The 22,211-nt window shown below is 49.1% G+C and overlaps 2 protein-coding genes across 3 annotated transcripts in view; one reads left to right on the top strand and one right to left on the bottom strand.

Annotated features, from left to right (window-relative positions):
- LOC310829566 (long-chain fatty acid transport protein 2-like) overlaps positions 1-4,551 on the bottom strand; it is a 36,036-nt gene extending 31,485 nt beyond the window's left edge. The window contains exon 1 of one of the 2 annotated variants that reach the window (XM_083708200.1): positions 3,952-4,551. In XM_083708200.1, coding sequence (XP_083564326.1) covers positions 3,952-4,429 — 478 coding nt within the window. In that variant the 5' untranslated portion in view covers positions 4,430-4,551. The remainder of the gene's footprint in view (positions 1-3,951) is intronic. The other variant, XM_083708199.1, reaches the window with a different exon arrangement.
- Positions 4,552-10,382: 5,831 nt separating this feature from the next.
- On the top strand, positions 10,383-17,510 carry ZBTB45 (zinc finger and BTB domain containing 45). The gene is made up of 3 exons (XM_083708184.1): positions 10,383-10,745; positions 12,689-14,346; positions 15,689-17,510. Exons 2-3 carry the CDS (start codon positions 12,783-12,785, stop codon positions 16,249-16,251), a joined length of 2,127 nt encoding a protein of 708 aa, XP_083564310.1. The 5' UTR covers positions 10,383-10,745; positions 12,689-12,782; the 3' UTR covers positions 16,252-17,510.
- The last annotated feature ends 4,701 nt before the right edge of the window (positions 17,511-22,211 follow it).

Raw genomic sequence — 22,211 nt, 5'->3', positions numbered from 1 at the left:
CTAGATGAAAACAAAAGCGAGGCTAGCCAGGCTGGTAGCAAGATCCAAGAGTCCAAGAGCAGGGCTTGGAGTTCAGAAAAGCTGTCCCAACAGATTGGGATGCTACCTGCCAAACCTTTAAAGACAAGGCCAAGCAAACATAGCTGTGAGAGTCTCATGCCTGGCGAGACTGATTCAGGGAGGATGCCTCAGTTCCCAGTGGTGGAAGCACTTCCAGGGCCTGAGCAAACAGGCTGAACCCTCCCATTCGGATCCTGGTTCCTCCACCCCAGCAGTGGGCTGGCACCTTCCATGGATTCCATTGCTGTGTTGTGCTCCCTGGGAGGGAAGAGAAAAGATGGGGTCCTGCATCTGCAGCTAGGGCAGCCACCTCCAAGAGACAGAAGTACAGTGGTATCTTGGTTTAAGAACAGCTTGGTTTATGAACAACTTGGACTAAGAACGCTGCAAACCTGGAGGTTTTGGTTTGTGAACTTAAGAACATGTTCCGCTTCCTGTTGAGTGTGTTCCGCTTGTAAATTGAGCCCCCCACTGCTATGGGAAAGCACGCCTTGGTTTAAGAATGCTTTGGTTTAAGAATGGACTTCCAGAATGGATTGAGTTCGTAAACCAAGGTACCACTGTACCATCCTCTGTTCCCAGGTCTCAGGCTCACCTAGGGTTGCCATATTCCCAAAAGTGAAAATCCAGACAAAGCTGTTGAGCTTTTTTGTTTGTTTGATGTCTCCTCCCAAAAATTAACTTTGGGGGCTTTTGGGGGAAAATCCAGACGTATGGCAGCCCACCTCCATGTCTCCCTCCTATTCCCCTTCCTGGACTGTCTCAGCCTTCCTGTCTAGTGACAGTAATGGAGAGCCAATTGACGTTCCCAATCCGAGGTCTCTCTGTTGGGCACACCTCCAGGAAGGTCATAAATGTAGAAGCATGCGTAAGCGTTTCTGGTACAGATCTTGCTGGAAGCGAAATAGGGAGGAGGATTCTGATTAGATCAGGGTGTGTGCGAGAGCAGCTCTGTGAATATGCTTGCAAATAAAGTTTAATTGAACTGATAACCAAATCCCCGTGCTTGCTGGACTGTTGGCTGCTAACAATCATTATATTCTGAGCCTGTTAATGCCTCAGAACTCATGGCATTTTATTTTTATTTTATTTGCTGCTTTCATATCCCACCTTTACTCCAAAGAGTTCCAGGTGGTGTATGGGTTTCTTCCCCTTTCCTCATTTAATCCCCCAAGCAACCCTGTAAGGTAGGTCATGCTGAGAGGCAGTGACTGGCTCAAGGTCGCTCAATGAGCTTCATGGTGGAGTGGGGACTTGAACTCTGGTTTCCCAGGCCCTAGTCCGGCACTCTAACCACTACACTATGCTGGCTGTCCTATTGGGTCAGGCCAATAGCCAATTTGGCCCAGTGTCCTGCTGTCTCGGTGGCCAGCTAAAGCTCAAGAAGAAGGACCTGAACACAACGGCAGTCTCCTCACTTGTGATTCCTAGCAGAGGCCGACTGCCTCCAACAGTAAGAAGGAGAACATAGGCATCATGACTAGGAGTCCCTGAAAACAGAGGGAACCAGCTACCCCTTCCCGCCCCCATGCACTCTCCCTGCCTCCCCTGACCTTGTTATCAAGCTATTGATGTTGAGTCAGGATTAGTGTGCTGGTCTAAAGGGGAAGAGTCTCTTCCTCTCTGTTTCAGAGAAACAATTGTTTGTACACAAGAGTGTTTACTTTAGCTCTGGTGCCATGGATTAAAATCTCACCTGGTCCAGATTCATTGACCTGGGGAGAGTCAGACACTCTTGACATCCAGGCATCATTTGTAAGATACCATTTTATTCCGGGGAAAAGTGTGATACCCTATCATTTGGACTTTCTTCTTGTTACATATTAGACAGGCAGGTCTTTGTTGTCTTATCGACGCCAAATGAAGACCTTCCTCTTTCTAGAAGCCTTCCAAATTATCCCAGCCTGCATCCGTATTGGATAGATTTAAATTGTGGGTTCCCTCTCCCCCCTGAAATGGTTCTTTAACGTTTGTACTGTTTTTTAGATATGGAATGTTTCGTAATTTCTTTATTTTTTAACCTTCATTTTTTTATTTGTTGCATAATGGCATATTTTATTATAACCCGCTTTGGCCCTTTGTGGGTGATACGGAAAGGGGTGTGTGCCTTCCTTCACCCTTCTGCCGGTCACCAGAGGGTCCGAGGCGATGACCTCAAGGGCACCCAGCCCTACATTGACCCCTCAGCCCCCACACCGTTACACAAGCACCACACTCTACCCCAAGCCCCATAAATAAAGTGCCTTTCCCTTTCCTACATGGGCGAAATAAGCCCAAACTCTTAAGCCTCTTTCTCGCTCCATCTTTACTGTGGGTAGACCATATCAAACTGTATCCTCCATTCGCTACAATGGCTGCATTCTACCCAATCAGAACCATGCATTCGCCTTGCAGGGCTAGCTCAGCGAGCTCCTGCACGCCTCATTCAACCTCTTGACAAGCTGCTGACGGCTCCCGCTGGGAGAACAATGGAACCCAAACTTGTGAGCTCATAAAAGTGTCAAATCTTGCATCAATGTACCTTATCTATTTTGTTTCCGACTTCAATCATCAATATAAAATGAACTGAAACGGACTAAAAATCCTTAAAATTTGTATAAAATCAAACCACAACTCCGATTTTCTTGTTACAGATAGGTAGCCGTGTTGGTCTGCCATAGTCAAAACAAAAAATTCCTTCCAGTAGCACCTTAAAGACCAACTAAGTTAGTTCTTGGTATGAGCTTTCGTGTGCATGCACACTTCTTCAGATACACAGGGTGTATCTGAAGAAGTGTGCATGCACACGAAAGCTCATACCAAGAACTAACTTAGTTGGTCTTTAAGGTGCTACTGGAAGGAATTTTTTGTTCCGATTTTCTTGCTTTTGGTGCCGATCGACTCAGTCTCTTCAGGACTTCATGACATCCCCTGCCTCCATAATCCCTTGAGCGAGGTGTCATGTACTCAGGAAGACCCTAAACCGGTCGAATCGCTCTGCCCAGCCTTTCCTCCGGGCAATGCCAAGTGGCAGACTTTACATACTTGGACTATTGTCTTCTCATCACTGGTACTTCTCATCACTGTGGCCATGCCACAGTCAGGGAAAGGTAAAACTATTAGCCAATAGCAACTGAAAGTTTGCATCAAGAGCAATGCCTCACTTGAACAGGCAAAGACCCTGCATTCTCCAAACTACAGCGAAGTAACTAAACCCCAAAACCTTGATCTGGGGAGGGGAAGGTGTCCAGAGCTGGCCACTGGTTAATAAGACAGTGGATTCATCAACAAAGGGTGTGATCTCAAAGTAAGCCATACTCAGAGTAGATCCACTTAAATGAATGGCCACTTAAACAAATATGCCATTTTCCCAATCAAGCTTTGCATGTGTGTTAGGTACAACCCAGAATCCCCCTTCTCTTTTCCCTTGGAGAAGCTGAACTCTGAGGGATGCCTGCATTGAGAACTCTGCTGGGCATTAACTCTGCTGATCAGACTTGCTAAAGCACCTGAGTGGAGATCAGTAGTCAAAGTTCAAGCGCTTGTCCACAATGTGGATTTGCGCCAGCCTGTCTCCTCATTAATGTCAGGGCATCTGATTGACATCACTGTCTCAGATCTCCCCTCCTTTAAATGTAGTTGTTGTTTTCTTCCCTTGGAAAGTCTGAAACTGCTCAGGTGCAGAGGAGCTCAGACAACACAGAGATTGTGCTATTTTGTCAGGGATGGAAAAAGACATATCAAGCCACTTTTAAAACGGGGGAGGGGGAACAGTTCAAGAGAATTCCCCAATATTCTTTCCATTGTGACTATATGGCCTGACAAGTGCAGCACAAACAGGCTTTCAGTTGCCCCCTTGGGTGTAAATGCACAAGGGGTACCTTTACCTTTACCTTCACCTTTTTAACTCACCTGGAGTTGTCAGTAGCACTGTGGCCTTGCAGGAGCTGAGGGCATGCAAGAGAGACTTGGCTCGGATGTTATAGTTGATACACGCCATGACACTGCCAATCTTCTCCAGTCCCATCCAGACCCAGAGATAGGCAGGGACGTTCTTGAGGAAAACAGCCACCGTTTCCCCTTCTTTCAGCCCCACGTGGTCCCGGAGCACTCTGGCCAGCTGACTGCTGCGCCTGTCGATATCTCGGTAGGAATAGGTTTCGTCTCCAAAGAGGACCAGGGGCTTCTCTGGGTGCTTCTGGACTTTGGCCAAGAAGAAGTCCAGTAAGGTGATGGGAGGTTTGCGGCTGAGACACCTGTGGCATTTGTATCCTATTCGAAGGGCGGTGAAGAAGAAAACCAAGTCCAGCCAAAGGTAGGGGAAGAAAACATTCCCCAGGAGGAGCAGAAGGATCAGGAGCCCTATCGCAATTGTGTAGAAGTCCAGCATGGCTGGGATCTCACCTCAAAAGACCCAGGGTCCTGCAAGCCGCAGGCACACACTAGCTCCTACAGCCTCCGTCTGAGCCGTGCTGAATGGAAGGCAAAAGCGTATTGAGCAACAAGTGAATGAGACGAGGTTTCCAACCCTCCCCTCCCATCTGTCCCTGCAGGCTGATTCGAGAAAACTCTTGGCTCTCAGACAGAAAACTTTGACTTGCACAAGATAGCTCTTGAGAGCCCCCACCCTTTGCCGCCTCCCTCCCCTATCTGCAACACTGGCATTCGCTTGCAGCTGGAGGCAGGTCCCAAGCACAGTTCTGAGTCTTCCTCGCGAGTTGACCCCAGTCCACTCTAAGAGAGGCAAAGTTCACATTTCAAAAGCGCTGGAGGAAATTGGCAATTGCCTGAGCTGCTTGCTTTTTTTTTTTTTTTTAATGAAAAGGCCTTGCAGAATAGATTATTTCCGCTGTCCCCAAAAGCAGCCTTGCTGAGGAGAAAAGGAACAGGAACAGAAGGAAGTTCTTTGGAAGCTTGGCAGCTCCATGCCTAGAGGAGTTCAGATCCACCAGGGCATGAGCAAGTTGTGTGTCCATCTCTCTGCATTTCTGTGCAGATGAACAAACCTGATGTTACAACTTGAGGTGCAACAGAGCCATTGCACTTCTCATTTCTGCCGTTTTGCTGAGATGTTCAAAAATCTTCACAGGGCTAAACAGAGGTTTGGGTCCTTCCACATGCTCCTGTTTTTGAGAATTCATCGTCGCAGTCCTCTCCAACCTCTGCCACCAGAAGCAGTCCCTGCAGCGGCAACTCCTAGGGACCGAGGGGTCTTTGGACCCCCACCCCAATAAAATATTTGAGCCCCTCCCAAGTTGATGGACATTGCCATTCAAATGGTATGTGTGCACCATGACACCATGTGTGCACCATGTGAGTGATTATGTGGGCGGGGTTTGCCTCCCCCCCCCCCGAAATATTTATTCAAGTTGGCACCCCTGGCTGAGGCAGGGAGAGACCAGGGGCAGTGCAACCGCCAAACCAAGAAGGCGCACTCCTACCGCCACCAGCAGTGGCAGCGCCAGCAGCCATGTGCCTCCTGGGCTCTGTCCACCCTCCGTGTGGGCTCAGTGCGCCCCCCCCCCAGCTGCCCAGTCCTCCGGGAGGGGGAACAACACTTGCCCCGCCCTGGAAGCCAACAACCCACGCTACACCACTGCCTTGGGCAAAAAACAACCACAAAACTTTTAAGAGGGGAAAAACCTATAAAGGGGCTGAACTTTCACCCCAAAGTAAATCAATGTGGTCATCAGAGGTAGGGGGAGAGAAATAGGTGGAAGGGAGGAATGGGAAGCACACAAGCACATGATCTTAATTCGTTCTGGAGGTCTGTTCTTAACCTGAAACTGTTCTTAACCTGAGGTACCGCTTTTGCTAATGGGGCCTCCCACTGCCACCACGCCGCTGGCACACGATTTCTGTTCTCATCCTGAAGCAAAGTTCTTAACCCGAGGTACTATTTCTGCATTAGCGGAGTCTATAACCTGAAGCGTCTGTAACCCGAGGTACCACTGTACCAAAATGGCACCCTTGATACCAAATTGTTGGTCACCTGGACCTGCAGTCCAATCTTTGCTGCTCTCTCATAAACTGTGTGAGTGACCTTACAGAGGTATCCATCTGAAAGACATCCCTGTTTCAAAGGCATGACAGATGCTTGCTGCTAGCGGAGCTTCCAGGTGACCTGCTTACTGCTTACCTGCATTCATCCCGATTTGTTTGTGGGGAGGTTAGCTGAAGTTGCTTCCAAATAAGTGTGATCACTTATTGACCAGTGTATCTTCAACCACTTTCCTTATCACAAAAGTCCTATCTCTGAGGGAAGTTTGGTTTGTTGACCAAGCACTTCCAATGAACTGCAGTTGTGCAACCTGAATTTCCTGATATGAAGTGGTGTTTTTTTCTGGGGGCAACACAGGGGGACGCATACCCCTAAAATTTTTGTGAATCTAAGTTTGGCCTCATTGAGGAGCAGTATTTCAATATGAGTAGGAAAATCTGGGATGGGGTGGCCAAACAAGCCATGATTAAAGATGGGTGCTGCTGGGCTCACACATAACACCAAGCCATAGTTAAAACAAACCAGAGTTTGCAATCCAGTAACAAACTAGGGCTTCAGATAATGGTTTATTGACATTAATTGTTGGCCTGTGGGTGAGGCTCACACATAACACTAAGGGTGCATGGGGAATATTTCACTAGTTTCCTTGTTTATAACACTAGTGCTTCTGTCCTGTTCTCTAACATTCTTTTCACATTGCAGTACCTGCTGCATTATGGAACTGTGGCTTTCTGACGAATATGCCAGCATATCGTTTCATTCATACACATGACACAACAATATAATTGGACAAATGTTGCTACTCCCCTACCTTTTCCATGCATGCGGGCTTCTATTCCCCCATGACTTACCCATGAGAATGACAGGAAACGGCTGTATTTAGGTGTGTGTGCTTTATATAGTGTGTACACAACCCAAACCTGGCAAGGATCCCCACAATTAAAACACTTGCCAGAATGATTTTCCCCAAGCAAAAACGGTTATTGTGGCCCCAAACCACCCTTAGAATTGGGATGATCAGCCAGGAGACTGAAGGAACCTTGCTTCAAGGCTGATTGGCTTGATTCAGTAGTAAATATATAAAACTTGTCTTCTCTTGTACACTTTTATTAATTGCATGGGGATGTTTATCCTAATGCTATAGAGCAAAGAACATGCTTTAGGGTTTAACCACTTTTGAGCGTTTTGGGGCAGGCAGGGGGAACACTGGCCAAAAGCCAGGAGGATAACAGAAGCCCAAGGAAAAGATACAGCATGTTTGGGAGAACTAGCCAAGACAGCAACGCTGATCTTTACCACCCACAAACGCAATCCCATTAAGATCTTAATGTTCCATTTCACTCTGAGATTTTGCTTGAGGTTTTCTTCATGCCTCTGGATTCTTAGCCTGTTGCGCGGTAGAAACGAAGAGCCTTCACTCAGGAATGTAGGTCAGGCGTGCTATACAAGACAAAGAGTCTTGTGTGTTTGATTCCCCTGGCGGTCCATACTGAATGGGATGGGGCCGGGCACAAAGGCAGTTCTATCATTTACCTTGGGAAGACAAGAATGATTTGCGCGCTGGCTCCGGGCAGCTTGGGAACAGAGCCCAGTCATATCAGGGGAAGGGTGCTCAGATTCAGTTTTGAGGCCAGAGGCAATCCAAGATTACAAATTACAAGGATTAAGTTATTGTTTCAGTAGAAGCAGCCAGTAAAAATAAAGGCATTCACTTGGTGGCAGAAGTGAAGGCTCCAGGAGGGATTAAGCTAGCTGATTTATTTGCCTTCCCTCCCACTCATGGTGCATGCTGCTGTGTCGCAGAGAGTATGAAAGCATCACACACACACACACAAACACACACTTTCTGTTTTACCCTTTAGAATATTCATTTAAACAACCTTAAAATGACTTCCCTTCTTCTCTTTCCATGGTTCATTTTGCATATTATAAACCCCTACATATTTTACATAAGCTAAACCATTCAGTATTCCATTATTACACCCATCAAAACTTGTTTAGACCCCCCATATATTTAATTAACATCTTCCAATATTCTTTTGAGGTATGTTCTTCTTGTTCTCTTATTCTATATGTTAGGTCCGCAAGCTGCGCATATTCCATCAGTTTAAGCTGCCATTCTTCTTTAGTTGGGACCTCGCTCGTTTTCCAAAGGCATCCCTTATTATAGGAGCCTCCATCTTACCCCAAAACATGCTTGGATATTTTTTTGCAGCGCTTATTCCAAAGAATAGCAAGGCTGGGTATTTGTCAGGATTCCACAACCAGCAGAGGGTCCACCACCCCAACTCATTTTATATAAAGAATCCAAGAAAGGTGATGGTTATTTAATTGATAGAGTGCCATCAGAGTACCAGAGGGCAGGATTCTTTCCTCTTCCAGATTGGGAGGCCGCCTGAGGGTGTAGTGCCGGAGTCCCCACTCCCCACCAAAAAATGCTGGAGCCAGCACCGTTTGGGTTTTCTTCTTTCTCACACCAGCATCTGCAGAGTGTGTAAGCCAGGCGTCTTCTTTCTATGAGTTTGGCAGCAATGAGGGCGGAAGTAGGCTAGAAAAGGAACTAGTGCCAATGTCCAATTAGTGCCTCAGACAGCTTTTGTTTGCTGGAGGCCTGAGAATGAACAGGGCATGGAAGCAGCTATTGCAGGAGAGCAGTGGGGGTAGGAATGGGCAAGGGTCATAGCAGAAAAAACAGGTTCAAAGCAGGACATGGCCTGCAATTATCACACCACTGCGGCTGCCCTTATTACGTCACACATCAAAGGGTGGAGAGATTTAGTACTGGGTAAAATAGGACAAAATGCAACCAGGAGATGTCAAAGGCGAAGTCAAAAGGCCACTTAAAATTGTGTCACATGTTGCACCCACTTCTCTTGTTTCCTGTAAAAAGGAAGAGGTCTTATTCAGTTCAATAACCACCTATCTCTGTACCAGATGACTTTAAAATTCCAGAAAGCAAGCAAGGTCTCTCACTTCTGTCCCCTGTATGATGAAAGCAAGTAGCATTAATATTAATCTAATTCATATCTTATTTGTAATGTGTGATTTATACTGTATGGTTTATACTCATTGAAATTAATGGAGATGACTAATTAGGTCCATCAATTTTAAGGGACCTACTCTAAGTAGAACTTAGTTGAAGCCAGCCCACTGTTCTTTTTCTTCCTCTTTCCCATTATAATTATAAATGCCCTGAAAAATGAGCTGAATTTTAGGGCAACAATGATTGGACCAGCACAGCTACAAACAAACAAACAAACCAGGATGCCCTGCTCTTTGTAATGTAAATTTTACATAGTGTAAAATTGTTTAAAGGTGGTGGGTAGTTTTTTAGGCGTAACTGCATGCAAGTTAAATAAGCTGAAAGCTTCTACCTGCAGTTGAGTGCTGGGTTGGGGCTGGCTGGGGAGTCTAAGTCGTCCATTTAAGTATCCTGGCTTTGCTGCAACCTGGGGAGTGTTTTGTACGTACTGTAGTGTATTTGGCTGGAAAATAATCCAAACCACTCGACTACATTACAAGGTTGTTGTAAATGTGTCTTAGCCTCAACCTGATTAGGAACTTGCAATACTGACATTGGGCTAGATTGCCATCAGGCACGAGCTCCTCTCTCCTAACTTCAGTTTCCCCAACATATAACATGGGGATGCTTGGAATTTGCATCTGGTGGGTTAATTTCTAAAATTGTTAGAAAACGCCACCAAATGCATGCATTCCACAAATTTAAGTGTCCAGGGTTAAAAAGAGCAGAAGCGTTTCTCTTCACTACTACCTTGCTAGTGCCCAATCGGAGCTAATGAATGTAAAAATCCTGCTTGGGATACACTAACGCTGCTCCGGAAGACATAGTCTTCGAGGAGAACCCGGAAATTGTCTAAAAGACAATGATGCCCCTCTATATTTCTCCCCCTTATTTGCTACGGATTTGACCGGCGAACACATAGACTTTTAAAAAGGAGAAGAGTGATACTTCCCCTGCTTGACACCAGGACTTCCGGAATACTTTTTGACTCCCTTTTTACTCTTTGCTAGCGGGGTGGAAACGGCATCGATCTGCCCGCAAGTAAAATATGTCAGAATCCGAGACCCCACACTGTTTCCAGCTCACTGCGTGGGGAGGGAATGTGGCGGACAGTGACTTTACAACAACCCTGCAGTGTAGTCTCGTTATCACGAGATTGTCTGGGCTTCCGCCAGGCGGAGCACCGCCGCTCCCCTTGCACACCCCCGAATGAGCGCAGCCAAGCCTAGCTACTCAAAACCGTAGGATTGCAGAACGTAACACTAATGTCTCGCAACAAATGAAACTTGGATCTGTAGAAAACGCAACCTGAAAAATGAGACGTCGCACATGCTTTTGTAAACCAATAAATCTTTAATGAAAATATATTTAAAATCAAATCGTAGGATTGCAGAGTTGGAAGGGACCCCCGACGGCCATCTAGCCCAACCCCCTGCAATGCAAGAACATGCAGGTGGATTGAACCCCGCCGTTATTAGCCATTGAGTTCAATCGGCTTTCTTGCAGAAGCGCTGTGCTTTTCCCCGCAGCCACAGGGCGCGTGTGCCTCTAAATTTTCTCTCTCTATGGGCGGCGCGGAAGCGGTGGGAGGAAAGGGACGTGCGCGGAAGGAGGCCGCGGGGAGGGAAGCCAGGAAGCAGCGGAGGCGGCACGGCCAGTCCTGGCGGGAGACCGAGACGGCAGGTGAGAGGGGCCCCGCCTCCAACCCGGGCGCAGGCCACGCCCACCCGGCCTTTGCCCCGCCCCTCCCTTCACTCCCAAGTATCCTGTGCATCGTTCGGCTCCCAGGTAGCGGACGGGAGCCCGGACTCCTGGGTCTGATCCGAATAGGAGAGCCCGGATTTTGGGGCAGGTGGAGAGGCAGGACTCAGGGCGCACGAGGAAGGCGAGGGCGCCTCTGAGCATGGACAGAGCGCATTTCGCCACCTATTAACCTTTGCACACCTGGAGGGAGGCGGGGCTTCTGCATGTATTTGAAGCCCAGCAGCTCCCGATTTCTTTCCTCGGGTGGGTGGGGAGAATTCATTGCTGCTGGTGGAGCTATCCGGGTGTCAAAGCTCCTGGGCTCAGAGGTGTTTTGTTGTCCTGGGAAATGATTCCCGGTGAAAGGAGGGTGGAGGCGCCCAGCTGCAGCTTCCAGAGAAAAGCATTTTCTTCCTGTCGAGTCAGGGCCTTTTAACTGGGTCCCAGACCCCCCTGGATCCATTCCCCTGTCTATCATTGGGAGCTCCTGGTGGTCGGATGCACAACACTTAGTTGTATCTCTCTTTCTGTGTAGGATCAAGTGGTTTATCTCCCTGTTTCTCAAAAGAGAAAAAAATAGTAGAGGTGCAGTCATTTTAATTTTAATTTTTTTCCATGGATTCTCCTCCATTAGAGAAATTTGGAAGGCAATCTGGCTGTCTTGTTATGTCAGCCACTCTCCCACTCTGCAGCACCTGAAACCAGCTGTACCTTCTATTACGATTTCTGCTCTGCCTTTTTGGTGAAACGCTGCTTTAAAACCCCGGCACATCTCACTTTTGTAAAATAGCTCTGCGCATGAATCTGTAACATTCTTGTTACCTGCTATTTCAAAACAAACTGCATTGCGTATTGACACTGACTTACTTGATCAAACTATCAAATCCACCACTTGTTTGGATGGCTTGCTCCACTTGTCCCAGGTGTATTGCTGGTTGGGGTGCATTTCCCTGAGCTCCTTAGAGGGCAGTCTGGGTTATACGCACTCCGTGTCCTAGTGTGTGCTGTTGCTATTTTGCCCCAGGCTTTCCCCATTCCCTGTGGCAGCACTCAAGTTGTGGAATTCCCTTCCCACAGAGGTGTGCCTGGCTTCTTCGATGTACAGCTGTCACCAAATACCAAAGGCCTTCGACGCCTCAGATGGGTGTTTTCAGGGCCCACCCTTCTGAATTAAATACGTTTACACTGTTTGTTTTTTAATAATTTTTAAATTTGGTTTTACAAGTTCATTCACACAAATAATGTTATTACAAATATTAGAATTTTGCACAAGATTCTTCTGAATCCCAAAACTTCCCTCCTCCCCTCCACGGGTTCTTAAATAACTTTTTAACTGCATATAACAATTCCATCTAATTTGACATCCTCCATTATATCCAAAGTCTATGTATCATTGCAGGAGTTATTTAAAGCCTGCTAAAGTTCAAGTGTTTACTGTGGTCTTTCTGATTTTCCTGGTTAATCTTGCCATCTCAGCGTCATTCAATAATTTCTTCTGTCAGTCCGCCCTAGTAGGTATCTTGTCGTCTTTCCATCTCTGGGCAAGCACCATCCTTGCAGCTGTCGTAGCGTACATAAACGGTCTTTTCTCTGTACCTACAATTCCTAATAGAAAGGCTTCTTGTTTTTTAACAAAGGTTATTTTAAACATTTTTTTTTCAATTCATTGTATATCATTTCCCAGAATTCCTTTATCACTTTGCAGTTCCACCATATAGGATAAAAGGTGCCTTCCTTTTCCTTACACTTCCAACAAACATTTGAACTATACATTTTTGCTAATTTATTTTGGGTTAAATACCAGCAAGCGTGTACACTGGGGTTTTTTTAATTCTGGGGGAGGGCAGATAATAACAACAATTCATAATAATGTTGTCTTTCAGGCTTTGTACAAGAAGAGTCTGCTGTTTGACTGTACCGCGTGGGATGCACGCTGCTCCTCGGAAGGATCTCGATCTCCGGCTACCCCGGTGAGGGATGCGGGACAGCATGGCTGAAGCCGTCCATTACATCCACCTCCAGAACTTCAGCAAGTCCCTCCTGGAGACGCTGAACGGGCAGCGCCTGGGCGGGCATTTCTGCGACGTGACAGTGCACATCCAGGAGGCCACGCTGCGTGCTCACCGCTGTGTCTTGGCCGCCGGCAGCCCCTTCTTCCATGACAAGCTGCTGCTGGGCTACTCAGAGATTGAGGTCCCGCCTGTGGTCCCCAGCCAGGTGGTCCGCCAGCTGGTGGAGTTCATGTACAGCGGCTCCCTGGTGGTGGCCCAGTCAGAAGCGCTGCAGATCCTCACGGCTGCTTCCATCCTGCAGATCAAGACAGTCATTGACGAATGCACTCAGATCATCTCTCAAAGCCGCAGCCCCAAGCCTCCCACTGCCCCGCCAACGGTGCCCCTCTCCCTTCCCAGGGTCCTCCCGGCAAAGCCCCAAGAACAGCCACCCAAGGAGGCCCTTGGCAGCGTCTCGCGTACCGGGGACCTCGACGCTTCCCACCTGGAGCCCCCCAAACTGCTCTGCGCTTCAGAGGTGCGCTACAAGCTACGCGACCTCCTCTCCTCCTCCCAGCACAGGGAGGCAAGGGCGGCAGCCTGCGAGGGGGGCATAAGCGATGGGGAAGCGGGGGGCCCGTACCTCCACCCCACCGAGGCCACGCCCAGCTGCCACAGCCGCAAGCAGCGCCAGCCAGTGAGGCTTCAGCTGTCCGAGACGATGCCTGTCATCATCAAGGACGAGGAGGAGGGTGTTGGTGGGGAAGGCCGGGAGGGGGTGGTGGTGGAAGAAAGGGAGGCCAAGCTTAGCTGCTTCCCTGAGTGTGGCGGGAGCGGAAGTTTCCCTGCCGGCTTCAGCGACGAGGCGGAAGCAAAGGATTCTGGGAGTGCCGGCGGGGCCGGCAGGAAGGAGAGTCTCCACTTGGATTACGCCACTGCCGAGGGCCAGGACTTCTTTGGGAACCAGGATGTATTTTCGGAGTCCTTCATCCCATCCTGGCAGGGGGAGGAAAGCGGTGAAGAGGCAGCAGCTTCCGCCGCGCGGGACAGGGAGAAGTTCCACTCGGACTGCAGCTTGGAGGCTTCCAACCTGAGGGGCTTGGCGGGAGAGTTCAAACAGGACTTGGGCGGGCCCTCTGGTGCCGCCGCAGCCTTCCCGCCCCGCAGCAATAGCGGCAGCGGGGGCTTGACTTTCGTCTCCTCTCTGGGCATCCAACGGGAGCTCAAGGCGGAGGTCAGCAGCGCCAGCACGGCCACCAGCACCACCAGCATCTTCCAGTTCCACATGCCCCAGCCGGCTGCGGTGGCTCAGGGCTTTTACAGTATCCAGGCGCAGCCGCCGCCGCAGCAGCAGCAAGACGCCGGTGCCAGCAACATGGTGCAGCTCAGCCCCGGTGCCATGGTCACAGGTCCCCTGCATGGCGCTGGAGAGCAGCAGAGCCAACAGCCTGGCCCCTCACGCTGCTCAGAGCCCTCCTACCAGTGTAGCCACTGCCAGAAAACCTTCAGTTCCCGCAAAAACTACACCAAGCACATGTTCATCCATTCTGGTAATGGGCACCATGAGGTGGGGCTTCCTGGGAGGGTGTTGCTGGGGGTACGGTGGGGGCGAGGAACCCTTTTTCATCCAGAGGGGAGTATTCCCTTCCAGGAGAAACCTTCAACGGGTTGGTTGGTTGGTTGGTTGGGCCAGAGGCCACTGTGACTGGAGCCATGAATGCAAATTGCACTTTGTACAGTAGGCTAGCTTGTACACACACCTGGCCCTCTCTGTTCTCCACCCAGGGCAAGCCAGAGGCAATAGGATTCAAAGACACATGCCAAGCCCAAGGTTGCAGAAATACAATATTCAGGGGAACAGCCTTAAGGAGGGAGGCAGCTTCTTCGTGCCCAAAAGCTCAGAGAGGACTGAGTAGGCTCAGTGACCACGGAACGCTAACTGTTGGGAGTCTGGGATAAGTAGAAAATGGGAAGGTGTGTCACTGGAATCCTGAACAGTAGCCATCCATGCTGCAACATTTTGTTGCAGGCCTGGCTTGCAATATCTATGTACCCAAGAGAGATAAATACAGACCTACACTTAGATGCCAGGTATAAATTCAAAGTATTTCTTGTATCCTGCCCATCTGACTGGATTGTCCCCGCCACTCTGGGAGGATTCCAACATAATACATAAGATACACAACAGAACATCACATATTAAAATCTTCCAGATACAGGCACGGCTGGATTTAGGTTTGATGAGTCCCTAAGCTACTGAAGTTAAAGGGGCCCTTTATATGTCCAGCTGTCCTTTGTCAACAACAAATTGTCACTGTTTTTTGTGTTGAATATTTGCTATATGGTAATTTATGGACCTAGTAGTTATCTAAAGCCATTTGCCACTGTTGCTGTATGTAGATATTATTCGTTATTTTATCATATTTTGGAAATGTACATCCAGGTGTTTTTTCCTTTAAATTTTTTTGGGGGGGCCCAAGATAGTGGGGCCCTAAGCTCTAGCTTGTTTAGCTTATATGTAAATCCAGCACTGGGCTGCCTTCAGATGTCTTCTAAGTCAGATAGTTGTTCATTTCCTTGACATTTGACCGGAGGGCATTCCACAGGGCGGGTGCCACCACCGAGAAGGCCCTCTGCCTGGTTCCCTGTAACTTCACTTCTTGCAATGAGGGAACTGCCAAAGGCCTTTGATGCTGGACCTCAGGGTCCTGGCTGAACGATGGGGGTGGAGACACTCCTTCAGGTATATCAGGGCCAAAGCCGTTTAGGGCATCATCCCCTAAGGAGGGATGTCCCCCTCGGTCCAGCGCCACGGGACAGTTTCTGGGTTCCAGCATTGGGGGTTCTGTGTCCTCTCGGCTGACCCGCTGTGCTTTTCCCTCCCTGCGACAGGCGAGAAGCCCCACCAGTGCAGCATCTGCTGGCGCTCCTTCTCCCTGCGGGACTACCTGCTTAAGCACATGGTGACGCACACGGGGGTCCGGGCCTTCCAGTGCTCCATCTGCTGCAAGCGCTTCACCCAGAAGAGCTCGCTCAACGTCCACATGCGCACACACCGCCCAGAGCGCTTCCAGTGCTGCATCTGCAACAAGTACTTCTCCCACCGCACGCTGCTGGAGCGCCACATGACCACCCACACCGCCTGGAAGGGCGGGCAGACCGACGCCCCTGGAGTCATTGGGGTGGCCGCGGCTGCCGCCGACTGGAAAGAGAAGCCGAGCATCGCCACCGCCGCCTCCTCTGCCGCCGAGGGGACTGTTGCCGTCACCGCCGCGGCGTGGAAAGCGGGGGAAACGTCCGCTGAGACGGCCATTGCTGTGTGGAAAGCGGGGGATCCGGTCCCTGGGGAAGGCAGTATGGGGGCCTGGAAAGGGGAAGCGTCTGGCGAAGGACCGGCTGCGGCCTGGAAAGGGGACCCGGCTTCAGAGGCAGCCATGCAGCCTCACACAGCCTAAGGCTTTTTCTCCCCAGGCTCCATTTTTGAATTTTTCTTTTGTCCAGCAGTTGTTGTTGACTGTGGCTCCAGCTTCTTGAGAACTAAAAAGGCTGTCCCACATAGGATGTAGCTTTCTCCTACTGACAGGGGCAGCCATGTGCACGAGCCAGGCTGTGAATTTTCAAGGGGAGAGTCTCCGCGTCGTTGTTGCATCATTAGGCCGCAGCGTCGACCGCCTGTAAAGGTTGCTGGTGGCAGGAACATGGCTGAATTTGCACTGATGCTGTCCATGCCATTTCTGGCCCGTAGCTCAGTGGCAGAGCCCATCCTTAGCATGAAAGGAAGGGCAGAGCTCCAATTGCTGGCAACTCCAGCCACAAAGAGCAGAACTGGGAAAGACCTTTGCCAATGAGTAGACCAGGGGTGGGAAAACCTGTGCTCCTCCAGGTGTTGGAACTCGCAGCGACTGACAGTCCCAGCCAGGACGTCCTTTGGTCAGGGACGATGGGAGGTGGGAGAATAGATTTTGCTATTATGGGCAGATGTGTTGGGAGTCCCGCAACACATTTGGAGTGCCACAGGTTCCCTGTCCCTGGGGTATATTGTACTGGGCTCATTGGGCCGGTGATGTGATTTAGTGCAAGGGCGGTTAAGAAGAAGAGGAGGAGGAGTTTGGATTTGATATCCTGCTTTATCACTACCCTAAGGAGTCTCAAAGCAGCTAACATTCTCCTTTCCCTTCCTCCCCCACAAGAAACACTCTGTGAGGTGAGTGAGGCTGAGAGACTTCAGAGAAGTGTGACTAGCCCAAGGTCACCCAGCAGCTGCATGTGGAGGAGCGGGGAAGCGAACCTGGTTCACCAGATTATGAATCCACTGCTCTTAACCACTACACCACGCTGGCTTAACAGCTCGATATTTAGCCCCAATAGCTAAATGCCTGTGGTCAAAGGCAGGATGCCAGGGAATACCAGCAAAAGAAGTCTTGCTTGTGAGCACCCCAGAGGCATTTGGCTGGTGACAGCAGAAAGGTAGATGCTAGATGGATCACTGGCCTGATCCAACTTGGCTGTTCTTATAAAAAGATCAGCCACAATAAATGAGAAACACAATTTTTATTTTTATTTTTGTTTGGTTATGCCATGCTTACAGCTTATACTCTTACTGTCTTGCATTTCCAAAGCAGTTGGGTTCTGGGGCTGTTTTATTTGTAATGGATCAACTTATCCAAGCTGTTTCTCTCCTTTATAGGAAATAAAGCAGTGTGTGTGTGTGTGTCTGTGTGTATTTCTCAAGGCGGTGGAACTTCGGATGAGATGGTTGAAGAGGGAGCCTAGCTCAGTGGCTGCAGATGATTCCTGGTTCAGCCCCTGGCATCTCTGTGGAGGCGGGGAATCAGATAATAAGTGATGGGAAAGTCCTATCCCTGTCTGAGACCCTGGATAGCCAGAGTAGACCACATTGGGCACGGTGGACAAAGAGTCTGAGCTGGGGTCAGGCAGTTTCCTGTGTCCATAGAATCACAGCCTCATTCTCAGTGGAGGCTGGTTCATTCGGGCAAACAGGGCACTGCCCCACCAGCCTCAGCCAGCTCCCATGTGCCTGCCTTCTTACTTACAGCTAGTGGTACAGGCTATAGCCTAGTGGTACAGGCTATTGCATCAACTGCAGCCTTTGTAGTCCATAATCAAGGATGATAGCAGCTACAGTCCAAGGAAAAAATATATATATTTGGAAGGCCACAGGTTTCCCACCTCTGGATTTAAGTGTTTTCCTGGTAGCCACAGGTGACAAGGGATTGCATTGCAGGCGAGTGGGTGGGCTGGAAGATAGAGAAGACCTCCCTCCTCTGCACTTAGTATAGAAATCAAGCAGGATTCCAGAAAAAGGACTGCCACCGCCCTGCCCTGCATCGAAATGTAGTGGGATGCTAAGAAGAGCTCTCTGCCACTCCTCTGGACAACTCTCTGCAATGTAGTTATTTCTCTTTTCCGGACTGGTAGCTTTTGTGGGCTTATTTACAAGGTTGGAGTAGTTCTTGCCCGATCCTTAGTCTGGTCCTCCAGTTATTTGCTTAGCCTATGCAAATTAAACCCCAGTTATCTAAAAGCTGTTCCAGAGTGAATGTATACTACTACTTTTATTTCCCTGGAGGACATACAGTATCTACTGGAGGGAAGCTGCTGTCTGCTATTCCTTTGGACACCAGCATGGGTCTGTTTGTATGAGGTGGGTTTCTCCTTCCTTGCCTTTGCAAAATTTGCCACCACTGAGAATAGTGGCTTGCTTAACATTGCCTAGTGAGCTCAGGGCAGAACCATGATTGGTACCAGTGCTTGCCATACATTGCAGCACCTTGTATCTAAAAGATCAGGCTATTCAACAGCTGAAGCTAACAGAGCTAGCACCTATTCCTTGAAAATGTCCATAGAAATTTAGTAGATGCTCTTGGTATAAGCCAGATGGGCAGGGTATTATTATTATTATGTGATTCATACCTGCTTTATAAAAGCACAAAAAATGGGCCATATCTCCCTTGGTGGGAATGAGATCTGCCTATCTCAGCACCATGTTTCCTCTGTCTATTGTAAGTATGGTTGCCCAGTGTTAAATGTTCGGAAGAAGTCAGAAGCCCAAGGCAGTACAGTGGTACCTCGGGTTAAGAACTTAATTCATTCTGGAGGTCTGTTCTTAATCTGAAGCACCACTTTAGCTAATGGGGCCTCCTGCTGCAGCTGCCCGATTTCTGTTCTCATCCTGAAGCAAGGTTCTTAACCCGAGGTACTATTTCTGGCTTAGTGGAGTCTGTAACCTGAAGCATATGTAACCTGAAGCGTATGTAACCCGAGGTACCACTGTATAAGTTCCTCAACTACGTTTATTTAACACTTGTCAGTGACAACAGCTCACTCATAGGAAAACAAGAACTGAACTGACTGGACAATACAATAATATACCAAGCAAGAACTGACCATTGACAGTTGACCGTTGAAAGTGCATGCACTTACTTGCCATTAGAACATTCGTCTACCAATGCTTATATGATTGGTTAGAACGCGCCTTGTAACATAAAATGTGTTAAACTCATTACATAACACTCCTCCCCTGAACATCATAACAAAAGGAACAAACAGTCATCAAGGTGTGCTGACCTTTTCTGCTCCTGCTGGGACCGTCGTGGTTCCTGTGCCCAGGTGGGTGACCCAGGAGGTTCCTCCAGTACCCACGGTCTGAGTGGGGTGGTCAGGGAGGCCGGCCCCGAAGGGGTCACTGCCAATGGAGCTACTGAGGATTCCGGCCTGAAGTCACACTGCTGAAGTGCCAAGAAGGCTTGTAACTCTGCCTTGCTCTTTGGGTCTGGGGCGTTGCAAATGGCACACACTTTGTCCTCTGCTGGATGGAGGCCGTCCGCATCAACCTGGAACCCCAGGAAATCCACACTGCTCACTCACAACAGGCACTTTTTCTGTTTTACCTTAAGTCCTGCCACCTGGAAGCGTTTGAGCACTATCCGTAATCTGGCAGCGATCAGCACATTGTCGAAAAATGGCGTGACTCGAGGGATGCCCTTAAGGAAACGGTCCATTAGGCTCTGAAATAATCCTGGGCCACACTAACTCCAAACTGTAGGCGTTTGACCCTGAAAGACCCCCTATGAGTCACGATTGGGCGTCTGCGTTGGCCTTGTCAACAGTTAGCTGCTGATAAGCTTGTGCTAAATCCAGCTTTCCAAAGATCTTGGCTCCAGCCAGGCTTGCTAACACGTGGTTCACCACCGGAACCGGGTACGCGTGGTTCTGTAAGGCCCTGTTCAGGGCGCATTTGTAATTGCCACAGATACGGACTGAGCCATCCGGCTTAACCAGTGTGACAATCGGGGTTTCCCAGGTTCCCGAAGCTACTGGCTCTAAGACCCCTTGGGCGACTAAGTGATCAAGCGCCTGATCAATCTTGGGTTTAAGCACAAACGGGACTCTACGGGCCTTGACTCAAATGGGTTGCACTGTGGGGTTGAGCCGTAGGGAAATTTGGGGTCTGTTGAACAGGCCCAGGGTTGCATCGAAGACTGATGGAAACTCCTGGCAGATCGATTCGAAACCTGCCCCTGGGGAAATCTGAGTAAGCCCTGAAATACCTAAGCCTAACGGTGCGAACCATACTAGGCCTAGAAGGCTAGTGAATGGGCCTTCAGTTATGATGAGGTTCAAATTCTTGGTGTACTTCTTAAACTGGACCTTGAAGGTGCCCATCCCCTTTAGCTGGATTCTTTTTCTCTGGAAGTCCCGTTGGACGGGGCTGGGCGGAGAGGAGGACCACCATTAGGGCAAAGCTCTTTCAGAGTCTTAGCAGATATTATGGAGTAGGATGAGCTGGTATCCAACTCCATAGTGCACGGGGTTCCCTCTATCTTGAGTTGTACCCTAAGCTTATTGGGCTCTGGGGACAGAAGTTGAAGTACCCTGACTGGAGAGATGGACTCCTCCTCTATGTAGGCCTCATGGACATGTTGCTTGGGTCATGCTCCGGAGGTCTTGGAGCGGCAGACTCGACCAATGTGCCCAGTCTTCCCACATCAGCTACATGTGGTATCCCGAAACCTGCATGTCCGACACTCATGGTTTTCTCCGCAGCTGGCCCAGGTCCCTTGAGGTGTGTCAGATGATCGCTGGTTCGATGATGCGCTCATAGCTTGGGAGTAGTGGTATCGGTCAGATCGGTCCGAAGCTTGGTGGACATCCTCATTGTGGGACTCTACCGAAGACAACTGGTCTCACTGGATGTGGTGAGTTCTCCTTTTGGTATGTGGGCTGTGGGCCGCCTCATCGGCGTTATCCTTCTCAAAGGCCGTGGCCATATTCATAGCTTCCATCATCGTGATGTTGTTTTTTGCCAGCAGCTTGCGGCAGAGACAGCTGTCTCACATGCCACTGATTAACCTTTCAAGAAGTCGTTCCTCAATGTCAGCGAATTGGCAATACATCGCAATCGCCCGGAGCGCTGTGATGTATTCACTCGCTGACTCTTGCGCTTGTTGCTCTCTGTGCGCAAAGTCATAGCGGTGGTGGTTCTTAGTTGGCTGAGGTGTGAGGTGTCTTGTCATAGCCTGTGTCAGCTCATTGAAAGTGCATGCCTCTATGTCCCTGGGTACCATCAGACCTTCCAGTAGAGTGATGGCAGAATTTCCTAGCACCGTCAGTAGCACATCCACCTTGTCTGCCTCCCTAATGAAGCCTTGTAGTCGGACGTAGCTCCTTATTCGGCAGAGCCACTGCAGCCATTCTGCAGGATGGCTCATATTGAAGTCCGGTGGGGGCCGACTATGACTGGTGGCCTTCCTCGGACCTGGAGCAGTTGCTTGTGTGATTGTGGGTAGTTGTGAAGATGCGGCAGGTGCAGTCTCGTTTCCGGGACTATTTGCCAAGTCCAGTGTGGCGGTGAGGTCGCGCTTACTACGAGGCGGCAGGCGTTGTGGTCTTGGGCCTCTGGCAGCCGGCAGGAGCTTATGTATCCCATCCTCATTGCCAATGTTAAATGTTCAGAAGAAGTCAGAAGCCCAAGGCAGTATAAGTTCCTCAACTATGTTTATTTAACATTTGTCAGTGACAACAGCTCACTCATAGGAAAACAAGAAGCGAACTGACTGGACAATACAATAATATACCGAGCAAGAACTGACTGTTGACAGTTGACAGTTGAAAGTGCATGCGCTTACTTGCCATTAGAACGTTTGTCTACCAATACTTATACGATTGGTTAGAACAAGCCTTGTAACATAAAATGTGTTAAACCCAATACATAACACCCAGGAATAATGGTTGCAACCTGTTTTGTCTTGGGGAGTCTTAATATTCACCCACCCAGTAATTTGAAATAGAAAGTTGTACATATTAAGCCAGTCATAAATTGTTTGCTTTGTCCCAAGAGCATAGATTGCCCACTTGCTGTTCTAGCTTTGCTGTTTCCAGCCTTCATTTCTTG

The sequence above is a fragment of the Podarcis gaigeae genome, assembly GCF_964106915.1.
Source record: "Podarcis gaigeae genome assembly, chromosome: 13".
NCBI classification, from domain to species: Eukaryota; Metazoa; Chordata; class Lepidosauria; order Squamata; family Lacertidae; genus Podarcis; species Podarcis gaigeae.
This window is presented reverse-complemented; position numbering and strand designations above follow the sequence as displayed.

Bases quoted from the DNA above. Each gene is read 5' to 3' on its own strand.
- ZBTB45 (XM_083708184.1), top strand. From the start codon at position 12,783: ATGCGGGACAGCATGGCTGAAGCCGTCCATTACATCCACCTCCAGAAC. The intron at 14,347-15,688 runs GTAATGGGCACC...TCCCTGCGACAG, and splicing joins GCACATGTTCATCCATTCTG to GCGAGAAGCCCCACCAGTGC.